Raw genomic sequence first — 19,557 nt, 5'->3', positions numbered from 1 at the left:
GTAGCAATAAATGGTTTTTGCAGCTTTCCATGAATCAGTCTAACCTCAGTCTGAGGAGGAAAAACATAGCAGAAAATCCTTCTAAAAAGCAACACATAAGCATTTGAGCATGAGGTAAACATTTAACTGACTACATGCAAATTACATGTGTATATTGTTAATAATTAAAAAAAATCTCAGAATTTCAAGAAAAACTGTCAGACTTTAAGTACAATGCAAGAATTATTCTTTCACTAGTTCATTCATGTCTCCCTCACACCGCTGCTTTTATGCTGTATTGACTCTTTCCTTGTTACACACTCATGTCCTTTTCTTTTTAATGTGCTTACCTGTTTAACTTCAGCTTGTAGATGCCTTAACTGGACACACTGCTCCAAGTGTCTCCTGTGCTGCTCTGCAGCCAGGTCCAGCTCCTGCTGCTTCTCATGAAGAAACTCCAGCAGGTCCTGAACCCGTGTGGCCATGTCCACATCTCTGTCGCATAGCAGCTCCACACCTGCAGAGAGCAGATGTGTCAACAACTTTTACAATTTCTTTTCTCCCTTTAAATTATTCAGCCAGTAATTATCAGGTAGCAGATGCTCTGGAGGTTGTCTCAATTTGTGTTTTTTCTGCATTTAGATTTTAGTATAACCTGTAGTCTTACTTTAGTCATGCAGTGTCTCACATCTGGCCAACATTTTTTAGTTTAAATGTGAGAAATCTCTGTACTCCACATCCTTTTAACCCAACACCTTGTTCGTTGTTTCTTCTTTCCTCCTTCACTCCAATTAGCAGAAGCCCTGTTTATTAGGAAATCAAGTCACTATGAAACTGGACTTTTCAACAGATACACCTCACGTCAGTGTCTTGTCATAGCTTCGATTTTGGAGTGTAGATAATAAGATATACATAGGGATACATTTGTAAAGATATTTTAGCATATGTGATGTAGAGCATTAGACTGTATCATCCCCATAAATGAATAATTCATGTTTTATAATGTCTGCCTATTTATGATGACCGTTTGAGATGATTTGGATTATTCTGTGTTATATCCCAAAGTGCCCTCATGTCTGAGTGATTTTTTTCCTTCACTCACCAGATGCTTGGACCTCTGTGACGTACTGCAGCAGCTCTTGTCCCTGGTGGATGACATCAAAGGTGAGGTTGTTCATGGTGAGCGCTTTGTCTGCATGATGCTGAAGCCTCTGCTCAGCCAGGGTCAGGTCCTCTGTATCAAAGTCATTCATCTGCTGGGACAGCTCCTCATTCCACGACTCCAGGTCTGAGATGATCTGAAGGGGAGGTAAGTGGGGTGAGGCAGAAAAGAACAAGGGCATAAAAATGGATATTTTAAACTTTTTCCCAAAACAGACACAGCTGATAAACTCAAATACAAATCTTAAATGATGTAAATAAACACATTTCCTCTGCTCCTTTGTCCAGAGTGATGTACTTTTAATTTATTTGGTTGGGTAAAAAGAGCAAAAGTTTTTTGACTATGAGAATATCAGCCAAATACATCAAGGTTTCAGGTTGCAATTATTGCACTAAAATAAAGCAAGATGCTTGACTGGGTGAGATTTTTTCAGAAGAATAACTGGTGAAAGCATTGAAAGGAGAGAGGAAAAAACATATAATACAACCACTAGGAAAAAAATTATATGCTAACTTTGACAGTTAAGTGCTGTGGGAAGTATTGATTTGCAAAATATCTAAACATCAAAACATTAAAAGAAAATAAAGTTGTTCTACAAAGGAGGGGGGGGGGATAATAATATTTTTTTAAAAAAAGTTTAACTGTGGTGGTCCAACGCTGACACCCATAACAACACAGAAAGTATTAGATTGGCAAATCACAGCTGGTAGAGCAGATGTACTGAGAAGTCAGAGCTTGTCTCTAACTGCCCACACTGACTGAATCATGGTACTGGGGGGCACCTTGATCCCAGCACCATTAATCTCTGCCTGTTTTTTTCTGTTTTTTCATTTTAAACCAGAGGGTTAAGCCTGCAATTGTTTTTATGGCAGTTTCTGTCAATGTATGGATTTTATCACAATCATGCTCAAACTGTTTTCTGGAACCTGTCATAGTCTGGGATCACTTTTCAAGGTCAGATTTAAATTTCCTTGCACAATATACATACTAATGCAGCTAAACATGAGAAGAACAAAGAGAGAAGAGAGAAGCATAGATTTGACCTTGGCACTGATGCGCTGTTCAGCTGTTCTGTAACCGTAGAAATGCATTTTAAAAACTTTTAATTTGACTTTATTACTGAGTAACATGAGCAGCGATGCCCTGACAAGTATAAATCGGTATAAGTAATAAAAATATGTTATTCAGTGTCTCTTGCTGGCAGTAATATTCAATTTGTGTGGATGTGAAAATTAGATGTTTTGACAACTGTCTTACTTAATTCAGAAGTGGCTATCTTGAGTCTTAAAAGACCTACAACAGTTAGGATTGGAGACTGAGAACTCAGTAAGAGAGAAGACAAAAGAAAAAGAGTAGTGACTTTTACATGTTTGCAATCATAATAAAAAAAAAGAATTTCTTCAACTGTATATGAAGAATATGATCCCCTCAGGCAATTATTATGAAACAAGAGTGCAAGAGATAGATGCGGTGTTTGATTCATAATTCAGCAAAACTATTATGTATAAAACTTGCAAAAGGGTAGTGCTACATTTTTAAATGGTGTATGAAAGCTTCTGTGTAATGTGATGCTACTTTAAAATGCAAGATTTAACAGCATCTATCAACAGGCTTACTCTTACCACCATGCAGGTGATGATAAAATGACAGTGAAAGCCAATGTAGTTCTTGACTCTTGAACAAGGTTTATTTAAAATCAGGACACCGAAATATAAGAAACTCTAATAACATCCTTAGCGTACCTCTGAATGAATCTCTAGGAATTTGGATTTTATTAATCCCCTCTGCATAAAAGCATTATTTTCCTGGTTAGCACCCAGGATTTTCTTATCAGGTCATTTATTGGCTGAAGAATACAAAGAACAAAGAGTCATTTTACAGATCTAGTTTCAAGTTTGAACAAACTTACCAAGCCTGCATTTGTGCTCTGCTTTCTTCTCCTCTTACAGTTCAGTAAAATGCCTTCTGTGTACAAAAACACCATTTCCTTCATTTGAAATGACACAGAAAACTGAAAGTCTACCCTTTGTCTATTTTTTTCTTGGCTATGTGCAGCAATGCAGTGCTTATCGTCCTGGAGGAAAGCACTGAAAGAAGGCGTCTCACCTCAACATTTGTCCTCACCTTACACACACACCTCAACTAAAGCCAAGAGGGTGTGTCATGTTGCAAGAGCATGTTTGAGAGTGTGTAGGAGCAGGAAACAGGGGAGAACAAATGCCTCCTACACCCATCTTCATGCTCGAGCACAGTGTAATATTAATCTTATGTCTGTGTGTATGTGTTCAGGTGTGGGCGTACCAGAGATGGGGATTCAAATCACTGGACTTGAGTCGCACTTGAGTCGCAAATCCAGTGATTTGAGACTCGCATTAAAAAGACTCAACTCGGACTTGCGATTTGAGAGTCATGAACAATCTTTTATTTTTAATGTTTAATCTCACACAAACACAGCGCAATCAATCAAAACAATGGCAGCGCCAGTGAACACATCTCTTGCTGCAGCAAAAACTTATTAAAAGGGACAAATAATAGAGCAGTAAACTGCAACATCTGTGGTATTAAAATCCAGGATGCTAAATATTCATCTACCATAAAACACACCTGGAGAGGTTAGCCACTGTAACATGAAAGCTAATGTTAGCAATGAGCTTAGTGCCACAGCGGGATTCTGACAACAAATGGAAAAAAGCTCACAAAACTAAAAGAAAAAGAGACAAGTTGTTTTATAATCTATATTTACAGCAAAAAATTATATATGTATTAAATTGATTTCCTTTGTAGTTCTATCACGTCTAAGGTCACAATTTATTTCACAGACTGGTGAGACTTTGACCGCTTTATAGATGCTGTACTACTTTGGTTTTTCTTACTTATTACACCCCATTTCACACTTTATTCATCACATATCACATGTTTGTTAGTATTGCCATGTCATAATCACAAAGCTTTGGTCCCTTTGGGTGGGTTGGGTTGCCCAGAAAAAAAGAACCAATAAAAAACTACTGAATCATTAGAGCAGTTCTGGATACTCAGTGTTGAATACTTTTGAGCAGCTCTGGTATATGATGAGCTAAATGGTAAATGGTCCATATTTATATAGCGCTTTACTGTACCTGGAATGATACCCAAAGCGCTTTACATCATACATCACATTCACCCATTCACACACACATTCACGCACTGATGGTGGAAGCTGCCATGCAAGGCGCTCAACCACGACCCATCAGGAGCAATTAGGGGTTTGGTGTCTTGCCCAAGGACACCGACATGAACTCGACTCGGCCGAGGACCGAACTGGCAACCCTTAGGTTACAAGTCGACCGCGTTACCTTGCTGAGCCATGTCGCTGAGCCATGTCGCTAGGACATGTGTCCATATATAAGGATCTTTACGATCACCAATTCATTTGTCAGACGTATGTGAGCCTCTCACATGCTTAGGCCTATGTGTGATATGTCTTATGTGAAATGTAACAGAATGTTTAGTTGATCTTTTCTTTATTTTTTGTTTGAAAAATAAAATTGCAAAACCATTTCTGAGCATTTGTCTCTTTCTCTATTAGTGTTGTGAGCATTTTTTCTGCACACCTCACAGCGGTGTAAACATTAACTTGTTAAAAACTGCCTTTGTACAAAAATAATGCTAACTCCATCAGATTGGCTCCACATACTATATTTAGAAGAAGAATGAGACATTTACTGAACAGTTTCCATATACTGCTGAATTTCCCAAGAATATGTTAAAATGGGACCAAACTGGGATCAGATCCACTGTAAACAATGTGGATTTACCAGGTCTGTTTATTAGAAAAGTACAGCTGTTGCTGATTTAAGAAAGTAAGGAATATATATTAGGGCTGCAAGAATTGATCTAAATTAATTTAAATATTTTTTTATAATTTATTTTATATGATCTGTACTCATCTCACACAGTTATTTCAAGCCCTTTAAAAAATATTTTTCTGATCCACTACTGCAGGGACCACATTTGTAGACCCCTTAAGCCACTGTCCTACAGATTTTAAATGTTTTACTGCAGCAATACACCTGAGTTAAATTATTAATGGGCCATTAAGAGGCTTGTGCCATTTAAATTTGAATGTCATATGAATCAGGTGTGTTGCAGCAGGGAAACATCTGAAACCTGAAAGGATAGTTGGTAATCCTGCACTTAAGTTCAGCATACTGGCCCTCCTCTCTACATTCAGGAAAAAAATGCTATGCACTTCAGGATTAGTATTTTAAATTTCTCTTTGCATCCAGGATGGATTTTTGCACACATTAAAAACTCTTGGATAAGTTATGTTACAAGCATATTTACTAATCTGAATACATTTTCATGTTCATCTACATATTTTCTAAATTCAGTAAAGCAAAGAAATGGTCCAGAGGAGAGGAGCAGAGCAGTTCAAGCTAAAGATCAGCGCTGTTAGTAGAAAAAGGGTGAGAATGGATTTTAAAATCCTTGTTATAATGCCGTCCTCTGAGCAGACCAGACTGCAGGTGTGGCATGGCATATGACTCATTACAACTAAAAGTAACTTGTGACTTGACTTGGTGTTGAGGTCAAAGACTTGAGACTTAACTTGGACTTGCAAAAGAGGTTTTGTGTACATCTTTAGGGCGTACCTCTGTGTTTGGCATGTGGGATTAGATTCAGTGCTGTTCCCTGACCTGATGTGCTGAGTTAATTTGTTATTTTGGATTAAATAAACAACTGCTATTAGCACACAGCATGAATCTGGGATTGGACATTACAACTGTCTATTCTTTCCTGCTCCTCTATACCAATAAGTTTCTTTTTTTAGCCTGTATAGTACAGCTTTCAATCTATCCATCAACCAGGTATGGTTTAACAAGTCTAGTTTGATAGCCAATGTTAAAAATTACAAGTAAAAATGTAAAAATGTTTAAAAGGAGGGGTCATCATATCTGAGCACCAGCTGAGAAAAGCATTCACACTTACAGTGGGATATTGGAAACTGAGCAGATACAAGCAAGCAAACTGCTGGTAGGAGGGGGGCTGAAAAGAGTAAGTAGATCAGTAGTTTGTTCAGCAAGTAGATGAGAAAGTGGGTCAGGGAGATGTCTGGATTGAACCTAGTCTGTCTGTGATTATGGGCGGCTTCTCTGCCAGGTAAATTAAACACTGCGCCCACAGCAACAACAAAACTTATTTTCTATATCTTTCTGTTTTGTTTTTTGCTCCTGAGCCTAATCGTGCTGTCCTGATCTATGCTGCCTCCACTATCGTGAAAACTCAGACAGAAACAGGTGGTAAACTTTACACCTCCACACTGAGGTCGAGAGGCGATTCCTCCTGGGTGAAGCAGCAGCTACCTTCAGGGTTAACTTCCTTCACTTTACCCAAAAACGGTGAAGTGGACACAGGACTCTGTTGGAACTAGAAGAGCTGTGTGATGTTTATTGATAAAGCTTGTAGCAAAACATTCACCAATAAACAGGGGTTTTCTCACAGCTAACTTTCTCTGCTCTAAACCAAATGTCCCCCCTCCAGTGAACATGAGAATGTTGCAGTGAATTCAGGAAAGTTCAAACCACCAGGAATCCTCATTCATCCACTCTCTGTCTTTCATGGTTAAATAGTCTATCAGCTCAAAGTCACTTTGATTTACAAGTATGTTCCCTTCCACATGTAATTGATATTTTTTTAAAGATATCAAAAATTACCCATAAGAAAAGGGAAATCAAAAAGAAAATTAGAAAGTTGAGTGAATTATATACTATGTGACTCAGTTTCTTCAGCTCATCATTTACTTTTGTTGAGGGTCATTTTCTTTTCACCTCAAAGATTCCTCATGTTTTATGTGAGCTTTAGCTTCTGTTTCAGCCAACACATTTGTCTTGTCAGAAAGGTTAAAAGTTTACTAGATGCAATGCAAGGGTGTTTTCACCACATGCTCCATCTCTCTCTTTTTCTTAAACATTGAAAGGGCAAAGCAAGACCAAGTCAAACAAATCTTCAATTTCCTGCCTACTTACATCTATGGCATCCCTCTCAAAGATACGAAGCTGAAGGAAGAGCTCCAGCTTGATCTTCCTCTCCTGGAATAGCTCCTCCATCTGGCCCTGGGCTTCATCCAGCTGCTGAAGCACGCTCTCGATGTGAGCCATGGAGCTGTTGTGGGGGGTCTTGTTGCTTGAGATTGCAGAATCTCTGTGAACAAAAGTAAAATACAGGAGATGTAGAACATTGGATTCGTGGTCAGAGGTGAGGCCTCAAGGAGGGTTCAGTAACTAGATACCACACTTTTTTCCTTCTCTATCTCTTTAGTTGTAATACTTGTTGCTTTTAGAGTTTACCATTTTTAATTTCAGATTAGTATCAAATGATTTCAAATGATTTTAAATAAAGGTTGTGTGATTTCCATTCTTCACTTGTAAATTTAAAAAGCGTATGTGTCTACAACTGTAAAATGAATGAGTTCTAAATATAGCAGTATGTAAACCTGATTTAATCAGAGAATAATAATAGTCACCTGAGCTGTTGTATGAGATCCTCACCCTCCTTGATAACATTGACTGTTGCCTGCAGGGTGGTCTGCTGCTGCTGGCCGAATCGCTTGATCAGATCTTGAACTGCTTCTACTGACTCTGCGTACACGTCATCCAGCAGTTCCTTCTGAAGCTCCTCCAACCATGTCCACAGCTAACAGGGAGAGACCAAAAAACACATGCCTGTTAAACTAAATGGTCCTGTTAGAAACGGTAGGATGCATCAGATGTTTAACATTGTGTTTAAAAACAGATGCAAGAGTCAATCAGGAAGCTGCAAAATGGGTAGTGTAAAGCAAAGTGACAGAAATTGGATCCAACCAATTCTGCTCCAAGCTGGTGTTTTGTGAATGGTCATTTTTGTAACAGATTAGCCATCTGGATGAATTGGCTCAGCATACTAAAGCCCTGGCCCATGACCCATGCTGCAGGAGAGAGACCTTGGCACCCACTGTTTATCTAATAACCAGGCAGCTGCCACATGGGCAAGTCTGCTTACTATCCTGTTTTCATCTTCTACAGCATGTAGCATGTTACCTGGCATCTATATGAACACTGTCACCGTCTTTAAATATGCATGTAAAAGTGATAACTTGTTTTAGAAAACCTACATGCCTAATAACGAATTGCGGTGGTAGAGAATTTCAGATTGGGCTGGTCTGTGCTGATGAATCCCCTCTTCAACTCTGGCTGATACTCTGTTTTTACAAGTTAAGGATTAGCTTTTCAATGGTGCACTGAAACCACGGCAAGTACACAGATGGGATGACAGAGATAAGTCTTTAGTCTTTGTGAACATTAAACACAAATTTTAGTAAGAAGGCCATGGTTCTGACTGTCTCTCTGACTCCTACATAGAGCACGTAAAAATGTAAATTTTTTGTTGTGGAGCGCTGATTAACACAGATGATTCTCTTGAAGAAAAAGGAAAATTATAGAAGAAAAAACGAAGACATGTTTGTCATTATGAAAGTTAAGGAGAAGGCAGGTTGATTTAGATTGCCTCTAATTTGTGTAAACACGACTATACCTCAGAGACAAAAGAAAGCACAAGATGAAGGGCATTTACACACAAATACAATACTTGTAAATGTGGCCTGTTTGACATACACAGCTTTAATTGCTGAAAAAAGAAAGCATATGTCAGTGAAGGGTAAGCTTATCCAGCAAAATATACAAACAATGCAGCATTCCTGAAACAACAAGACATTGGTTGGCATTAGAAGTTTTCGGGTTTCTACTTGTGGCTCGTTTGCAGTCTGAGTAGTATCATTCAGTTTGTTACAATGGGGCTATAGCTGTTAAAGGCTGCGAGCGAAAGAGCCCAAAGTACAGACTGAAATACAATCTTAAAACATTAGGTTGTAGTTTAAGATGATTTTGTGGGTTTTTTCTTGTTTATTGAAAAGCATTTGAACATTGACCAGAGTATGAAAACAGAGGTCTTGGCCATTATCCATTTACTGTTTTCTCAGTAATAGTTACTCCCGCAGACTTAAACCTCTGGCTGTTTTTCCCAGAATCATTAGACTGTCCTCTCTTTTCACCTTATCATTATAATCTAGTTTAAGTGACGACAGCCAAAAACATGCCTGATGGGTCAGTTGATGATAGTGGAAAAATATATGATAGATTTCTACCTTTTATTAAGATAAGTTTTATTCATCCCCTAAAACGGGAAATTTCTTTGCCACCATTCATCTCATACATAGACAATGACGAAAAACATGAAATAGACCTTTAAATATGTAAATATACTAAAAACATAAAAAAAAAAAACTACAGGTGGTCATTAAAAAATCTGACAGCTACAGGAACAAAAGACCTTCTAAAGCATTCAGTAGAACACTGAGGCATTTACATTTCTTACTATACAGAGAGGCTGGAAAATTAATAACTAATCAGTAACTCTTGATAGTTAACTGCAAGTAACTAAACTGATTATGTTGTCAGAGAGAAAAGAGGGAAGAGAAGACAAACCTCTTTGACATGCGTGTGAAAGGCAACAGACATGTCCAGCAGAACTTTACGCTGCTCGACACGTCGCACAAAGTCTTGGATACGATCTTCTAGCTGGTGGGCAGCCTGGTAAATTTCCTCCGGGTCACACTCTCCTGTTTGGGCCAGCTGTTCTGCAGCTTCAAGTAGCTTGTCAGCATTGGTGTAGGTATTCTGAAATGTAAACATAATCAATATTCAAGAAGAAAGTACAGCACTTTCTCCTTTATAAAGATGGAAGAGTACAGCACTGTTAAATCTAGATTATTTATCTAATATCGATTTATTTCTTTACCTTTTTATATGTTATTTTTTACACCTTTTTGACTTGTAATGTTATTTCTTTTTCATATAAATGCACTTTTGGCACATTACATAAAAAATATGTCACAGCAAGAGAATTTGTAGTTTTACTTAAATACCTGTAGAAGGCATTTCTTTACAAACTGACCTGTGCAACCTCTTCAAAGTCTTCATGCCTCTTCTGCAGCGCTCTGGCTCTGTGCAAAGACTTTCCAACACCAGTGTGTTTACTGAGGAAGGCCTCACCATGGTTTTCAATCCAGTCCAACACCTTGAAACAAGCAAACAAACACAGCCCATGGAAATAATTGAAAATATGCATGCAATGCTAGATGTTAATTCAAGATGCAGTACTCATTTTCTGTCAATAGGGGGTGTAACGGATTGAAATAGGTGTATTCAGATCACATAAGCAGCAGACTAGATGTAAAATCATTTTGCTAACTCTTCAGTTCAGCTCAACCCTGTTTCTGTTTTCTCTTTTGCTCCATCCAGCTTGTCCTTGTTTACACTCCTAAAGCATGAGCCATCAACAGAAAAGCCAAAGCAGTTCAAAGTGTGAACGTTTCTACCAGAGGAATGATAAGCTATAAATCTTCATACTTAATTGCTTTATTATCTGTCAAACAAATGGCAGCACACCGTCTTTTTCTATGTGGGGTAGTCAAAGAGATTTTCAAGGTCTCTGAGAAATATTTTCACGGGACAAACACATAGGAACCAATGCTCAATGCCCTCGACACTTTATGTGACAGTAAATTGCATCACCATGGAAACCACTACCAAGAGAGAAGGTGATGAAAGAGCAGATGCAAGTAGGCAAAGACAGAAGCATAGAGATACAGCAAGAAAGAGTGAGAGAAAGCTGTTGAGGAGGAAAAGGGCAGAGAGGGGCTCATGCCCCAAGGGTGGAGATGCAGAGATGATAGTATAAACCAAATCACTGGTTTTGATCTAGCTGTTCTCCCATCCATTCAGTTATACCAAAGAGATGGAATCTCTCATTTGAAAAACCCAAGAGGACACGAAAAAAGGTTTTGAAAAAGCTGGAAATGATTTTATTATGTGCTTAATATCACACCTTCCCCTATACTCAAAGGAAAAGCTGCAGAATTTCACTCTGCTGCAAAACAATGAGTTCCTGGATCCTCATTAACATTAACATAAGAACATAATAGGACGGCAACACATCAAACACCTAATGTCTTGCTTTGCCTTAAGTTTGCATGATGGTAACATTTCTAGTTGTTACATAGTATATTAACCATGGAAACATTGCACATTTATCAACTACTGAATGCTTTGTGAAAAGCTTAATAAGTTTTTTTTCTTTTTAGTAAAGGACAGGTCTGCATAAAAGACTGACATACAGTTTCAGTTCTACAGACACAAATATATATTTTACAGAATAAAGTCTTGTCTCTATACCTGTCTATGCCTGCCTATGTTTGCAAATATCTGCAAGGGTGCAGGTCTAATCATAGTAACATTATTTTCTGCATGTCTCTTACTTGCTGTACATCCTGCTGAAAGACACACAGCTGCAGGCGCTGGTGCAGCCGGACTTTGCGATGCTGCCAGATGTTTTCTAGTTGTCTCTGGTGATGCAGAACCTCATGGATGATGTCGAGGACATGGTGTACAGCCTTGGAATAGTTAGCTGATGCCATCAATGAATCGGCACTTCCTGGGGTCAAAGGACGCTGTAATTTGTCCAGCAAGGACTTACCATCTTGGCTTACCTGTAAACATTAATGTGTAGTTTTATATAAAGCAAAAGATATAAAAAGAACATTTGGTTCAAAATGTAAAAGATATCTAAATAAAATAAAAATAGATAAAAAAACAAACACATGCACAATGTACAAAACATTTGCTCATTTTCTACACACAAATATATTCCTACATTCTTTACTCTTCTGTATATTACAATCAATTCCATTCAAAACTGCAAATGAAATAAACCCACAACATACATGTTTGCATGACATATGGACTCAGAACCAAATTTTGAAAAATTAATATTTGCATGTACTGTAGCTCCATGTTTTGCATATGTGTGTGTGTGCATGCTAGTTATTTGTGTGCTAACCTCTGAGTATGCAGTGGTGATGTGCTCATATAGTCCCTGGTGATGATGGATTGTATCTTCCAGATCCTGGAGTTCAGAGGGCAGCTCACCTTCACCGCACGCCTTACACCATGGCTCTACTTTACTCATGTACTGAGGAGAGAATAAGCATCACAAATGCTGCATACAACATATGACGAGATTGTGTTTCTGTAAAGACTCCAACTGTATTTTACATATGCATTAATAACACTGTGATGTTTGTGAGACAACAGTCTAATTTTTCTTTTTTTTTTTTTCAAAAATGGGTTAGTTACTCCAGACATATAAAATACATACATAAAAAACTAGCGTGTTCACTTTGTTGCATGTTCACTTAGCTATTGTATTTTCTAGAAACAAACAACAAAAAAGAATTAAAGAAAAACATGATTTATAACTAATTTAATAGCTATAAAAAAAATTGCTGCAGTTATGTTTGATGATGACTGGATGAAATTGAAATTCACTGATTAAATATAACTGTATTCTACAAGGAGATGACTTTGAAACATAAATTTACACAAATCAGGTAAATTTACACAGTCACTGATGGTGTTGATAGTTAAAAGACAAGCAGAAGCCATCACCTCTATAGTATTGTAAATGTACAGACAATGAACTTTTTTTTTTTTTTTTTACATTTTCTTATTCCATCAGTCGAAATCACTTTCCATTAGCAGGGTCTTTGAAATTGCAATACAAAGTTTTGATGATGAATAATTAATTGTAAAAAATAATAGATAGCAAAATATAATTTCAAACTCAACAATTAATTCATCCAAAAGAAATCAAATTGCAAAGTGTTTTGTAATTACATATTTTAAATCAAAATATTAAAGAGGAATTGCTTATTGAAATATTAATTTACATATTTTCAAATACTATTTCTAAAAAGAGAAATAAATATAATTTATTGGTTATAAATACCTTTCCATATCATACATTTAAAAAGCTAATTTCCTTTCACATATCCATTTTCGTCTCCTGCATTTTGAAATCCTTTTTGCAATTGGATTTCCTTAAAGGTTTACTGTCGCCATTTAGCTTTTGCATGACACTGAGAAAACCAAGTTAAACCAACTGCTCCTTGAATGTAACCAGTTCATTATTAATGTCACAAATATAATAATATGAAAACATAAAGCAACATGCCTTTAACTGATAGATAAAAACTAAACAATGGAAACCAAGAGCTGAAAAATAAGTCTTGAACATGAAACACTACAAAGAAAAAAAGCAACTCAGCAAGCAGCAAGTTTCTACAGAATCTTTTAAATTCAGGTAAAAAGGAACCTTGACTGCACATCCAACATTTTTCTTTTAGTTCCCTTCATATTCCTGTTTTTATTAATATATTTTATGTTTAACATGTGATAAAAAAAAATATGTATTTTTAATACACACATGTGTTTGTATGTTTAACCTCTAGAAACATCTGACTTGATCAGAAGTATGCAGAATTTAGTGTGTATGCCAGATTTGTGCATCTGTACCTGATCTGCTTTCTGGTGGAAGCTGGCAGACATCTCCAGAAGGGTGCTGCGTTCATCCAGCGCTGCAGCAAATGCTTTCCACTCTTGTTCTAGCTGGCCTGAGATCTGCTGGATCTGCTGGGAAGCGTAGTGGCCCGACTCAAGGAGCCGATTTCCTACTGACATGATCCGATTGATGTTCACATACACATTCTGTGTATTAAAAAAAGATACACAGACATGACAGCAAAGATTAAATAAACAGTTTTCTGAAGACTGAACTTTCATAGAGAGTTCTTGCATGTAATGTTTTTGTTTAGGCTTCTTGTCCAGATAAATAGCAGGCTTCCAGGCAAATTGCTGATGTGGTTTCAATTTGTGAACACTGATGCATGAAGCTGCTACTTTGTCTTGCAATAGCCCTCTTAACTGTGATTCTAAAAAGCAACCAAACTATGTTTATGAAATGTGGTGACCGCAAGTGTATTCACAAAGACAGTAAGTCAGTTTAGACAGAATACAAGTAAACACAGGCACCCTGTTACACACTCAAATACACGAACACCCTTGTGGACATTCAAAAGTCATTCATTCGGGAGGCGAACACTCATGAGACTAATAGAAAAAGCCAATTTACGTCTTAATCTTTAAGTCTTTTTTCTTCTTATTTTTTAATGTACTGGCTTCAAGCTGTTTTGTGCAGATAGGCATGGATCAGCAAACGCTAATTAACAACTGTGTTAATGGTCTGTTATTATTCTATTCAATTACTGCTCCTGAAGCCCATTATGGCTCTTAGTTTGCTTGTTTCAATCACAACAAAAACAGAACACCAGATACAGCCCTAGAACAGAGGCTAGGTTTTAACCTTAAAAAGCCATTCTCTGAATTTAGGGTTTACATATGTTTTTGAATAGCTTTACTTTCACCAAAGACGCTATCCCATGGTCCAAAATCAACAATTGACACCGCTGGCTTAAGCTCTAGATAGTTCTCTGAGGACAACAGAGACAGCAGTGTGCTTTGAAGTGTTCACATGAACTTAAACTGCTCTCACACCAGTAGGTAAGCTGTGTATACACAAAAGAACACCAGTGCACAGTATGCTATTATAATCCTATTAGAAACCTTTTGCAAAGACACACATGAAATATCATAGAATAGGATTTATGTAGTAGTATACCAAAGGGCTCTATGGTAATTTTTGAATGGACAATAAAAAACCTCCAAGACACACACTGCTCTATAAGCACATACACACATCCAGGGGAAGAGGGGTTTGGGGTGGAAAGAAAGAAGAAGCCTTAATCCATAACGGGTGCATGTAAGGGAGGGAGGAGGAAGAGTCTGGTAGAGATAGAATAATACTACTATTCCTGATTTAAACCTGATGCTGGCACAGAAGAAGAAGACGAGGACCGTGTAGTTAAAGAAGAGGAAAAAAAAGAAACAAAACCTAAATAAGATCCTAAACTAACCTCACATGTTCTCCTCCATCAGCTATAACAGATTCTGTAATTGAACTGTTTGTTTCCAGATTAGTCTTGGTAAAACACACATCTCTAGACAAGTAACAAAACAATGTCAACTACAGCTTTGAGTATGCAACACATCACTGGCAGACTTGGTATATCACAAATCAAATTTACAACACCAAGCTATCCTGTCCTGCCTTTACTGGAGCTACTAATCACACCAAAGTTCTTTTTTGCATACAAACTTCGTCCTTCATACCTTCAGGGTTGTTCTCTTGTTTCCCACCTAAGTTTCTGGTTTTTTTTTATTTTGAGGTTCTAAAATTCTAACAAGTGTGACATGAGCTTTGCACATATTTTAGATTTTTTGCCTGGTTTTAATATCAGTTAATGATGGGTTTCAAATTGTGACAATACCTTGCAGAGGCTGCAGCCGTAATAGTTCAAACACATCAGATCCCATCCTATTTTAACTTGGTAGGAGCTAAAATTTGTCCAGTTCTTCTGATGACTTCATTTCAAAATGGTACTTCTCATTAAGTCATTTGCATTAACAGCTTATATAAGCTACATCAAGCAAATGCAACACATTCATTTGCAGACAGTAACACAATTCAACTATCAAACGCCCTACACTGGACACAAACAGAGGACTAAGCAAAGGACACAAAGTAGGTAAGGTGCCACGGTTTAAACTGGTCTGGGCATCGAACCAAGCGAAATAACAGCAACTTACAGTAAAATAATATATTCTGATTAGTGTTCTTCAGGTCTGCTGCAGTGTGGCAGGTTGCGCTGTGCATGCTGTTAGTTGGAGTGCTGATTGCTCCGAGCAATATTTGTGAGTCTTAACTTTAAATCAAAACCTTAAAAAGGAAGTAGCAAATTTGACATTTTATACATTTGTAAAATCTTGCTTTTTTTTTTTTTTTTAGGTTTACCTCTTCAGAAAGCAGAATTTCACTACACATCTTTACATTACAAACTTCCAGAATTTGAATAGCTTGACTATTACGACAGTTTCCATATTTGGAAATTTGTTAAAAGATCATATTCCTGCAACTTTTGAAAATACTCTGTAGGTGTGTGGTTGCTTTCTTGAGCTCCAAAAGCTGCAGTAGTGGGTAGTAAAACATAAAACAATGTGTATGCAGAAATGACCTGCGTATTTCTGTCAGAAACTGAGACTGCTTATTTACTTTATTTCTGAAAAGCTTAGCTGGGGTATATATAAAAGAGACAGAGAAGACAGATAGAAAAGAAAATAATAAACTGAAGAGAGGAAAATGGTAAGTGGTCATGAAATGTGTTAAATAAGCGACGGGAATGAACAAAACCTTGCTTAAATTGTTTTAAAAATAACGTGTAAATCTGAAATGTTTATCTCGGAAGAGAACACTGAAAGCCTGTCTAGGTTGCTCTAACGCTCTAAGCCTGTCTCTCAAGGAATGACCTGGTTGTTCTTAATTACCGTGTTTTTTTATAGTTCTATTCCTGTACCTGTACTTACATGTTTATGAAAAAATGTCAAGCATATAAATTGTATGGATCTGAATGAGAACACATTTCTCTAAACAGGATCATGTGAGGAAAAGGTCCTTCTTTCTATCACAGCAGGGTGTGTGGTGGATCATGTCACAATCAGTTTGCACGTGTGAAAAAGAACAAGAATAATCGGAGAACACCACCATGTATAAACAATTTCTTTATCATCTATGATGTTATCTGTGTTAATTCCAGAGTACATGTTCAGGATTATTTTTAATCATTTGTTTTAGAAATGTGACACATTTTTCTAATTTTCTGCTTTTTAACAATTCATCTAAATACACCAAATTTAAAGTTCAAACCCGATGGTGGGTCTTTTTTTTTAGGGAGGTCACTAATAAATAATTTGCAAACTTACTTTACTCAATTTTTTGGTGTTTCTGTAAAGTCAATAAAAAATAATCTGACCAGATTTTTTTGTCTTTTTGCTCATCAAGCTGAAAATTAACAGTGTGTGAAGTACAGCAAAGCTAATGGACACTTTGACTTTGCTAAAGTTAGCAATGACTTACATTTAAACTTTTTTAAAAAATAATGACACTTGGGCTTAATAGTTAAATTAGCTACAATTCAATCAATTCAAGCTAAAAGTATAGTGTAAGAAAACATTTCTTTACCATTTTGTCAGAATATTTGCACATAGTTTCATAAATACAACTGCTTAAGAGAAAAAATAAAATACAGAGGAGCTGAGAGAACCTGAAGCTATAATTCCTGGTGACCAATTCTCACACACTTCAGTTTATTAAAATTAGTTTAGAAAAATAATGGGTCTTATTTCAACATATTTATGATAATAAAGATTTCAAATCTGTAATTCTCAAACAAAGCTATCAGGAAAGACTTTAAAGATTGGTTCTTTAGTTTAATCCTTTCATTAGTCATAAAAAAAGAAAGAAAAAGCTTTTAAAAAGCTCATATGGGTAAAATACTGTTGGTAAACAAGGTTCACAAAATGTATTTGTAGAACACCTCCCACACCTCAAAACATTTTGTTTGACTGTTTATGCAGATACATTTTATTTTAGTCTCCATTAGCATTTATCCTGCAATTTAACCGACACTATGAATGTTTGCATCAATGCTTATCATTGTCAACTTGATAATATAGTAAAGACTTGTGCACAAATATTTTTTTCTAAATTATTTTGGGGAATGTTTGGTCACTACAATTTGGAAAGAAAATGTAATTAAGCTTGTTTACTTTGTTTCTATTCTCATTAAATAGTTGAACATGGTGGTGAGTTCGTGTATAAATAAGAGGAAACAGGTAGTCTCATGAGCACAAACTCACAAAGTGACACCACGAATTTCCATTCTGTGGTACAGGCAACAGGAAGGGGAAAAGCAACTTCCTGTGGAAGAATGGGTGGAGGGGTGGTCACTTCGGTTTAACCTGACTGTGACTGTGTATGTGTGTATGTACAGGCTGTGGAAATACATGCAAGTAAACAGTACAGCCATCAGTTTTTTTTGGTACTGTTCTCTCAGGAGTTTATATCAACACAACCAGCTGTAACTGAAGCTGCTGCTGGATGCTCACGCTCTCACTGCTAACCATTTGTTCCATCAGTGAATCCATAAGAAAATGTGGGTTACTAGGTCATGATTTCTGTCTGCTATGGATTGATTGCTGCTGTTCAAATCAGAATAGATGGTTTTTTAGGTTTCCACTTTAGATCATTTTAAAGACAGTTTTGGTCCAAAGCAAATTTGGTGACACAAATTAATCTTGTACACATTCATTCAGGCTTGGTTTAATTGCCTAGTTACATAATATATCATTATAAATGAAAGAAGGGGACTATAGAGGACTTCCATGAGGACTGAGGGCTATGAAAGATAGTGTAATAACTGTACAAAATGAGTCAGTAAAAGGCAGAGGATAATTTGTTGCACATAGATAACAAACAGAAGGAGAAGGGTCAGGAACAGATGCAACGTATTTGTAAAGATCTTGATTAGAAATGTCAGAGTACAACAATGTAAAAACTACAGAGGAAATAACATAATGTCTACAGCTACACTGACAGGTCACCAGTAAAGCTCTATGAATCAGAGTAAGGTACAAGAGAACAGAGAGGGAAGTGGAGTTGAGCTGTAGAGGCCAACACTCTAATGTAAGAGGGGCACAAAGTCATTATGGGTAAATTATGGCAAATGCTCCTTGACATGACAGAGTTGTGGGTGTGTGAAAAAGCACAGAATGCAAGAAAAATTGTAGAAGGACAGAAAATACCAACTTATAGCAAAGTTACAGTTCAACTGAGAAGATAGATTGGGATAAAGATGAAGTGAAGGCTTGTGTGTTGGTTGTACTGAGATGGGAGGCTTTTTGAGTGAGGGTAACGATGATGGATTGTGACTGGATTGCTTCTATGCATGTCTACATGTGTGTGAGTACAGAAACAAAGACTGCGCCTTACCATGCAGTTCATTGCAAAGTGGTTGTGCTGCGTCTGCAGCTCAACAGCATGCTGGTGATTCCCTCCAATCTCCGTATAACTAGTGAGAAAAAGCCCCTTGTTGTGCATAATCCAATCAAACATCTAGGCAACAGAGAGGTGGAGAAAATGTTGTTAGTTATGTGGAAAGCATTTTAAATGAAGAGACCCTCCTTGATGACTAACAGCAAACAACAACAAGAATAAGAGAGCCTGTAATTACCTAAAACATTTAATCTCATCATCACAGCATGGATTTTTGGGGGCAAGTCAACTATACACTCCTTTGTTATAAATAGGACCAAAACAACAAGCCCTGTGGGTGTATGTGTATTATGTGTATTAATAATGTTATTACATTATTTGTTAACACCGGCCAACAGTTATTATTGTTATGCATTTACCACTGCATACTTACACAATGCTGTTTAGTTCTTAGACAAAATTTAATGAGAGGACTTGAAATGTAATATTTCCATATACCCACTTAAAACTGCCACAGCTGATTAGCTGGACTACAACCTGAAACATCTGAATTAAGAGAC

At 36.9% G+C, this 19,557-nt stretch overlaps 1 protein-coding gene across 2 annotated transcripts in view; it reads right to left on the bottom strand.

The window, feature by feature from the left end:
• The window catches only part of triob (trio Rho guanine nucleotide exchange factor b), a 57,134-nt gene that overhangs the window by 30,808 nt on the left and 6,769 nt on the right, over nucleotides 1-19,557 (bottom strand). For both annotated transcript variants that reach the window (XM_041988019.1, XM_041988018.1), the window contains exons 6-15: nucleotides 18,995-19,117; nucleotides 13,567-13,758; nucleotides 12,053-12,184; nucleotides 11,472-11,702; nucleotides 10,109-10,231; nucleotides 9,640-9,831; nucleotides 7,644-7,813; nucleotides 7,147-7,321; nucleotides 1,082-1,277; nucleotides 330-496 (exon numbers count right to left, since the gene is read on the bottom strand). In XM_041988019.1, the coding sequence (XP_041843953.1) occupies nucleotides 330-496; nucleotides 1,082-1,277; nucleotides 7,147-7,321; nucleotides 7,644-7,813; nucleotides 9,640-9,831; nucleotides 10,109-10,231; nucleotides 11,472-11,702; nucleotides 12,053-12,184; nucleotides 13,567-13,758; nucleotides 18,995-19,117 (1,701 nt within the window). The remainder of the gene's footprint in view (nucleotides 1-329; nucleotides 497-1,081; nucleotides 1,278-7,146; nucleotides 7,322-7,643; nucleotides 7,814-9,639; nucleotides 9,832-10,108; nucleotides 10,232-11,471; nucleotides 11,703-12,052; nucleotides 12,185-13,566; nucleotides 13,759-18,994; nucleotides 19,118-19,557) is intronic.

The sequence above is a fragment of the Melanotaenia boesemani genome, chromosome 6 (assembly GCF_017639745.1).
Source record: "Melanotaenia boesemani isolate fMelBoe1 chromosome 6, fMelBoe1.pri, whole genome shotgun sequence".
NCBI classification, from domain to species: domain Eukaryota; kingdom Metazoa; phylum Chordata; class Actinopteri; order Atheriniformes; family Melanotaeniidae; genus Melanotaenia; species Melanotaenia boesemani.
The sequence above is the reverse complement of the archived record's forward strand: the minus strand, read 5'-3'. Positions and strand labels throughout refer to the sequence as shown.